This window comes from Pyxicephalus adspersus, chromosome 1 (assembly GCF_032062135.1).
Source record: "Pyxicephalus adspersus chromosome 1, UCB_Pads_2.0, whole genome shotgun sequence".
Classification (NCBI taxonomy): Eukaryota; Metazoa; Chordata; class Amphibia; order Anura; family Pyxicephalidae; genus Pyxicephalus; species Pyxicephalus adspersus.
This window is the reverse complement of record NC_092858.1, coordinates 70,546,661-70,554,959: the sequence shown is the minus strand read 5'-3', so window position 1 is coordinate 70,554,959 and position 8,299 is coordinate 70,546,661. Positions and strand designations below refer to the sequence as shown.

The 8,299-nt window shown below is 35.4% G+C and overlaps 1 protein-coding gene across 1 annotated transcript; it reads left to right on the top strand.

The window, feature by feature from the left end:
• The first annotated feature begins 337 nt into the window (after positions 1 to 337).
• LOC140324887 (interleukin-1 receptor-like 1) lies at positions 338 to 7,622 on the top strand. Its single transcript, XM_072403043.1, has 8 exons — positions 338 to 345; positions 570 to 669; positions 1,577 to 1,727; positions 2,827 to 2,914; positions 4,057 to 4,205; positions 5,297 to 5,440; positions 6,332 to 6,496; positions 6,867 to 7,622. The coding sequence occupies exons 1-8, from the start codon at positions 338 to 340 to the stop codon at positions 7,205 to 7,207; spliced, it is 1,146 nt and encodes a 381-aa protein (XP_072259144.1). The 3' UTR covers positions 7,208 to 7,622.
• Positions 7,623 to 8,299: the final 677 nt, after the last annotated feature.

Below are 8,299 nucleotides of genomic sequence, written 5' to 3'. Positions count from 1 at the left end.
CACCAAACATAGCCAATTATATACAAAGCATTAAATTTAATGTTTGGTGCTTTTTAAGAATAAAGTTGACCCAAATGTTATTTTGATAGCAAGAGACGATTTATATGATGATCTGTTGATTACTGATTAATCTGGTCTCAGAAAAAGGATGTAGGATCCAGATGACATTGGAACTACTGCATAGGGGTCAAACCTTCAAACAACTGTGTTCAATTTAATTGAAAACTTTTATGAGAGCAAACCTGTGAAAATCACATAGCCATCCTAATTTTTACCATTTCAAGAAAACCTTTTTATATTTTAAATTAAAAAATAAAGTAGAAAAAGGCTTATCTTAATGGAAAGGTAAACTTACACTGTTAGCTTCACAACTTCACTTTGTTACCCACACATCAAACTTTAATTGTCTATTATGGGACCATTTTTATAACTGTATATTTGGATGATTCTTTTAAGTCTCAGAGGACTAGTTAGCTATACATGTTGAACTACATGACAAGCAATACAATGTGAACAGTTTTACTAACAGATTAAAAGATTACTAATGGTTACTTTTTTCTCTGTTTTAGAGAAATGAAAGTTAATATAAGTTTGAAAGTCTTTGCATCCATTCAAGAATCTTGTACTGGAGAGCCAAGAATGAAAGAACTAAAGTTGACGCAGAATTACGTAAAATGTCCTGTTGATTTTTATGACAACATTAACAACATTTCATGGTAAAAGGTAAAAAACTAAAAATAAAATTTAAACTAGGCCAGGCTATACAAATATTTCTTATGTAATGGGAATTCTGAGACAGCAGCAAGAATGTTAGGATTGTGCTGTCTTGGTAAGAAGGATAGGCCTAATGCAATGTTTTTCTTTGCTTAGTAGATAAATAAAACTGTTAAACTGTTTTCACTTTAATTATTCAGTTATGTGAGGAAATATCTCATGGCCTATAGTCTTAGAAAAATTGATCTGGTTGTGTTTTAGGGGGAATAGAAAGACAGACGGGGGGCTGGGTTGTAAATGTGGATAATTTACTAAACAAGTTAAGGATCTTCAATTCAATATTCAAGAAAATAATATCCCAATTACTTTGAATGTCCAGTCCTGTGCAGATTAGTAGACAGGAAGTCACACTTTTTACGTTTGGATAAATTAGGTGAGTCTTCAGTTGTCACTTTCATTACTGGCATAATCAGCTCAGGATTGCAAAGAAAGGTTTCTAATATTTTTACTGGAACCCCATCCAAAAAGAAAAAATTGGGCTCAGCACTTCTTAAAAATTCCCACGTATGCTGCCAAGCCTAGCTTGATTTTTTCCTGTTAGCTGTGAAAATATATTCAGACTATTCAGTCTGATACCCCAGGCTTTCACTACGTGAATATTCAGCAAGAGCAAGGAGCCTGCAGTGTGTTTAGGAATACCTTTCTGTATTACAACAGGTAAACTTCCAAAATAGTAGGTTACTGATAAAATACAGATAAGTGGTGTACTACATATATGTATGTATAATGTTTGAACTGCTAGAGAATATTTACTGAATTCACGTTACTAAAACAAAGGTTTATTTTTTTTTCTTTACCAAAGGATTGTACACGTCTTCAAGGAAAGCACGACACTACACTTTATATCAGTAATATCAGCAGATCAGATACTGGAAACTACACCTGCGCCTTTACATATATGTATAATGGCAAGTCTTACAATGTTACCCGGAATATACCAGTTAAAGTTTTAGGTATACATTTTTATACAAATTCATGTAAATTATCTTTGCTTTCTACTTATAAGGATCCTAAGGATAACCCACTGACTCTCCATAAACATGACTTTTTATTGTATGTGTGAATTAATGAAAACACTTCTTATATACCAGCAGTGGCAATATTAACATTCTGTCAGAGTTGCCCCCTAATGTTTATCTGCTGCATATTTTCAAACACTAGTAAAAAGAAAGAATAGTGACTTTGCTCTGTCCTATTTTATTCTGTTTGACAAAAAAAAGTTTTAACCCCAAAACAAAAAAAAATAATTTTTACCTCAAATAAAAGGGATGTCTACCCTTTTATGTAAGATAAAAATTTAAGTTTTGGTCCGCTTTAACAATGGCAGTCTCTTTGTTTCAGTCTCCCAATTTCATGACTGGTCTAAAAAGTGCTTAAGGTAACAAAGGGAGGTGCAAGTACCTTGTGATGTCTACAGGTACTTGTGTTGGTCTTCAAATGGAACCTTGCTACCCATGAGGATTCTGATATATAATTTTGATGCTTCAAAGGTATGTTTCAAGCGTGACTTATTTATGTTTTATCTGTGTCAGGATAAGAAAACCACCGGTAAACAAAGTTTTTTAACCAAAAAATGTCAGACATTTTAAATTTGTTCTGGGCATTTACTAACTAACATATTTGTGCATATGTTACAATGTTTGCTTTTGTATACTGTGATTTCCTAAAGAAGTGGACGTCAAACTTTTGGTTGTCATGGACCACTAGTTTCATGGACTCCGGACTGCGCATGCCTGGGGAGCCGTGTGTCACTCAAAAGGGGAAGACACTTCCCCCCCGAGTGACGTCAGGATACCAGAACCCACCCACTCTCCCATCGTAGGTCTGAGCCTACAATGGGATAATGAACGGGTTGTGTCCAGAGACCCATTCACCGTCCTGAGCCTCCAAAATATATGGGGACATGGTCCATGGCTCTGGCCGGGGCGCACTAGCCAGAGCCATGGACCACAAGGAATTTTCTTGTGGACCACCAGTTGGTAACCACTGTCATAAAGTACAGACTGTGTACATCTGTTTATATTTTCTTGTTTTACCTTCACTTTAAAACAGTTCTATTTTTTTACACTGACAGAGAGAACTATGATCTTATATCCACAAATGCACAAGTCCCTAAACGACACCATAAAAGCAAAAGTAGGTGAGTATGAAAGTGAAACTTGTTGTTATAAACTGCATCTTCCTATATGTCTAGTGACTCCCAATAACACAATCAGTGTTTAGTCCCTTTATTCAAAGGGACTTGGCAAAGCAGTCCTGTACAATATAGAACACTTGCCATCTAGTCTGCTCTAACGGTGGTCAAAGAGTTGCAATCAGACTTGATTCTGACTTGGATTGGATCTATTTCAATATTGGGATCTACAACCTGAGTTTCAATCCAACATTAATATACCGCTATCTGGATGAGCCTTACTAATAAGCCCTACCAGATCTGTCATTGACTGTCACTGACATCAACAGACTGGTAATCTGCAGTAAATAATATGTTTGTTCCTGATTAGATATACATTATTAATTTGATGTAGAGTATACCAACACATTACACTCCAATAACTTACAAATAATTATGGTCCATAAATGTGATAATATTAATAATACAAATTATTGATATTACAATAGACAAAGACCATTTTGGATAATATGTTGCATTATCACATGTGCATTCACATTCACCTTTTTGTGTGCTAAAGCTTGTTGCCTTGCGGCAGATATTCATTATGACTGGGTGAAGAGCGCACTTGTGTGCAGGAAAAAGCTATCTAAAATAATCTTTTAATGCAATTGCCCTGATTCATCAAGAAGGTCGCTCGCGCATCGGTGGGTCACTCGCGCATCGGTTTTCGCGATCTGAAATCGGAAGCCGTCGCGCAATTTAGCAACTGGATGAGCTCGCGGCCGGAGCCGCGCATCACCGGCAGCTTTACACTGGCGAGCTTGCATGAAAAGTCACTGTTCCCCTAAAAAATCATTCTTTCTAATGGCACACATATTACCCTTAGCCCTAACAAAAAAGGTTTGCGCAATAATAATAATAATAATAATAATAAAAATAATAATAAACAAAAATAAGTGTTTGCAATCTGTGCTTTTTATTTCATATGATATGACATTAAAAATAAACTACAATAGTAACTTTGTTTACATGATATATATTTTTTCCTTATAATTATATTGGTGGACAATGCACAAATAAGGAAAAAATGATGGTTGAGCATTTTTATAGTATATAAAAAAATAATTTTATGTTAAATATAACCTTTAACAAAACATTATTTTCAGAAGCTACAACATATCCCTTTATGTCATTTACATGGAGTCAAATCTCACTATACTGAAAGTGGAAGAAGATGATTATAAATCTAATTATAGTTGTTTTGCCTACAATAATAGAGGAAAAGACGAAATGATAAGGATTTTGAAATCTCCAGGTAGGACTAATCATGAATGAAGATGAATAATATTGTAAAAGGACCTAAGCAGAAGAACAGTGAAAAATGTAAAAAATGTGAAAAATGTACCTTCATTTTTAAAAAAGTTTTAAACGTTTCCCTTAAAGCTGAACTATAAAAAAAGGAATCAGACTTTTCTATATTACAGGGACAATGGGGGACATAAGGGACATGCAGTACACATGCAAGTCTTGTTATCTGCCTGATATATAGCCGTATATCTGTAGTGTGAGATCATCTGTTTGCATTCTGAACCCCTCCTTTACTTGCTTGAATATGCCTCTGTCTGTCATAAGACATGAGGATGCAGAAGATGGTGGCCTCCACATAATGATAAGGTGCAATAAGAAAAGGAGTGGCTACGGAAGGTCTGCTGTCCAATATTCATTTGCTTTTATTTGTCTTTTAGGGGACAGCTTCCACAGTTTAGAACCTCTTTAGGATAAGTTGTTACACTGAATTTGTCAACACATATTGATTTTTCTCATCATTGTGTTTCCAGTTATTCATATCATAGAGTAAAAAAAATACATTTGGTAATAAACATTGTGATTGCAAAGGACTTGAGATTTTGGAAAGGTACTTGTCAGATGAACTTTTCTGCACTATATTAGGTTATCACCTTTTATATCTGTTTGTTAGAATAGACAGATAGCGAAAGATTGGTATCAGTTAAGCCGAACATTGCTCAAGGAACCCCTAGCAAGTTCGGGAGGAGTCCTGGTTGAGAAACACTACACTAAACATGTGTTGCATGGTAGTGTGTTGCTGACTGATCCAAGGCTGTTGTTGATCCCATTTCATTATTTTTTGCAAATATTTTGAGATTCATTTTTATTGCAAGCAAAGAAGACCAAATACAACCCTTTGCTGTATTTGGTATTTAAATAAAAGTGTTTGAGCAACACTGCGTTTGAAATTTACCTGCGTCCATTTTTTGTTGTTTATAGGTACCTATGTTACATTAAAACTAAAATATTCAAAGTAACGGTTCTTTACTACCACTATTCTGCCTCAGAATGCATACTTCTATGATATTTTAAGCATAATGTAATTTTCTTATGTTGCAGTAACTGACAGAGTGGACCACATTGTGGTCTCTGTGATCATCTTAGGAGCTGTAAGTTGCTTACTCCCCTTGTTATACACACGTCTCAAAATTGATTTTGTGCTTCTAAGCCGTGACATTTTCAAGAAATATTATGACAGCTATGGTGAGTATGACAATAAGCAAGTGATTCTTTTTCTGGCATTTAGTGATAAATATAAAGCCTCTCAATGTACATATTTTGGTAGACAGTAGAAATGGGTGCTATACCTACTTGAGTGCTTCCGTTCATGAAACCTCTTTCTTGCATTGCCTTGATATATTTTTGATAAAGTAAATCTGTCACAAACCTAAAAAATGTATACTGAGCATGTTATGAAACAGTGGGCCTGATTTAATAAAGCTCTCCAAGACTGAAAAAGAAGAAGACTATCGTGGGATGATCACTGTTTTAATGACAAAGGACAACAGAGTCTCGGTTTCTTCTAGATAGGTCAAAGAAAGATTTTTCTCCAATGGAAATGTAAAAAAAGTATTGGTATTTCTGGTATCCTTTTGGCAAATTACTTGTATCCTTTTCATATGCCTATTAGTGTTCTATTTCAGCGGTCGCCAACTGGTGGTCGTCAAGAAAATTTTGAGGGTCCGCAGCTCTGGCTGGTGCACCTCCCAGTGGGGTTGTGAGAAGGACCCCGCAGGGGGGATGCACTAGCCAGCGCTGCGGAACACATTCCTGTACAAGTCCCAGGCGCAGGGAAGTGGGGGGGCTGTGTCTCTGGACCTAACCCGCCAACTCTCCTATCGCAGGCTTAGATCTGCGATGTGGGAGTGGGCGGGGCTATGTCACAGTGACATCACTATGGGGGAGGTTTCTCCCCCTTTGATTGACACCCGTCTCCCCGCGCATGTGCGGTAATGTGCCAGTGATTTTAGTAGTCCACGGAACTAAAAGGGTTGGCAACCACTGTTCTATTTTATATGAAGGTGATATGCTTTCTAAATTGAGTGCTTATGATATTTTTACTTATCAATTTGCACATATGTTTATGTGTTTTAGATGGAAAAGAATATGATGCTTATGTGGTCTATTCAAGAGATTGCCATGAAAACTCCATTGAAAACTCAGCAGAATATTTTGTTAATACTGTTTTACCCGAGGTGCTAGAACATAAATGTGGATTTAGGCTTTTCATTCCTGGAAGAAACATGGTGCCTGGTGAAGGTAGGATGCTCACATAGTGTTGGTTAAAGTGTTAAAGCTGTTGTTGCTGTAAAAAAAAAATAACAAAAGCACAGGAACACATGTGCACAGAGCCCGTCATTAGCACCAGAGAAAAGGGAAAAATTAGATTAAATAATATGACATATTAGTATTTAGAAGCAGGGAAGATACTTTTCAGCCCTCAATAAAACTAGGAAAAACATGCTTCCCACTTTTTCTAACCCAAATGGACATACCATATTCATTAAAAATGTATGTTATATATGATTAAAAATTTTGGGACAGATGTACATTATTTTGAGTATATCTATACTTGTGCTGTTGATATTATAGAGATTTTTCAATTGCTATGAAACTGTTTTTTTTTTAGATGTCAGCAGTTCATCAGCAGTTAATATAGAGAAGAGCAGAAGGCTTATCATTGTTCTTAGTGCTCAAACAAGAAGTATGGAATCATTTTATGATCAACAAATCGGACTCCACAGTGCCCTAATAAGCAATAGTTTAAAGGTGATCATAATTACATTGGGTGAGATTAATGAGAACACAGAAATGCAAGAGTCTCTCGGGTACATCATGAAACGCAAAGGAACCATCCAGTGGAACGACAAATCCAATGATAAATTCTCACCAAACAGCAAATTTTGGAAGCTTGTGAGATATCAAATGCCTGCTTGTTTCAGTTCTTACAATTTTCATCACAATAAATAAACAACATTCTATTACATTCTGCTGTACCTATTGTATGGAGATTGTTAGAAGTCTCCATTATAAAAATCTTTGCAAAACAGATGTTTATAAAACTTGTTTATTGACTTAAAACATGGAGATTTAGGCAGAAAGTGGCTGCAAAGATGGTAGATTAACGGCACTAAGATGCAGCAATGGACGAAAGAAGGTAAAAACAGTATTTAATAAAGAAAAAAGTAGTATAGTCCTTTAGCAAACTAAAGGTCATCTAACTGTGGTTTGCACCTTCTTTAAGCATGTGATCAAATGCTTTAAACATATTAATATATTGTAGCAATCATCTCAGTAAATGCTTTTCAGATATTCAGTTTCAAAACCTTTGCTATGAAAAACTTTTTTGTGAAGATGTATTTTTTTTCATACTTCAAATCAAGCATAAAGAATAAATAATTATGTTTGTATTTTATAATCATGTATTGCTTTTTTACTATTTATTATTCTATGGTAAGAAAAAAATGAATAGTTTATCCTGCTTCGTTTCTGTTTTAAGACCTAGCTAAAACTGTCAGCTATAAATGTAATACTAAAGTCTTTAGAAAATAAAAATAAATACAAAATAAAAAAAAATGAAACTTGTTTCCTTTAGTAATATTAAAAGCTTTCAGTGACTGTACTGAATGGTATACCGTATTTGCCGGCATATAAGACGACTGGGCGTATAAGACGACCCCCCAACATTTCCACTCAAAATATAGAGTTTGTTATATACTCGCCGTATAAGACTACCCCCTCTTCCGCACACCTTCCACACACCAAATAAAACTTAAAAGAACATCACATTTGAGTTCAACAATTTTATTTCAAATGCTTATGACGTGCAGGTACTTAGCAGGAAAACTGTCACAAGGCTTTATGTAATCAAACATGTACGGTAAACATAAAACAGTGCAAATGAATCAAACGAAATTCACTAAAGCTGAATGGAACAATAAACCCATGGGAGCTGCCATGCTGTTTGTTTTCTAAGCTGTTAACCAAACTGGAACTGTCAATAATAGAAGGAAGATAACACGTAGTGGGAGAGTGCACGCGCCAGGCAAGTCCCTAGTGAGT

Bases quoted from the DNA above. Each gene is read 5' to 3' on its own strand.
- LOC140324887 (XM_072403043.1), top strand. The intron at 2,915-4,056 runs GTGAGTATGAAA...CATTATTTTCAG, and splicing joins CACCATAAAAGCAAAAGTAG to AAGCTACAACATATCCCTTT. The intron at 5,441-6,331 runs GTGAGTATGACA...TATGTGTTTTAG, and splicing joins GAAATATTATGACAGCTATG to ATGGAAAAGAATATGATGCT.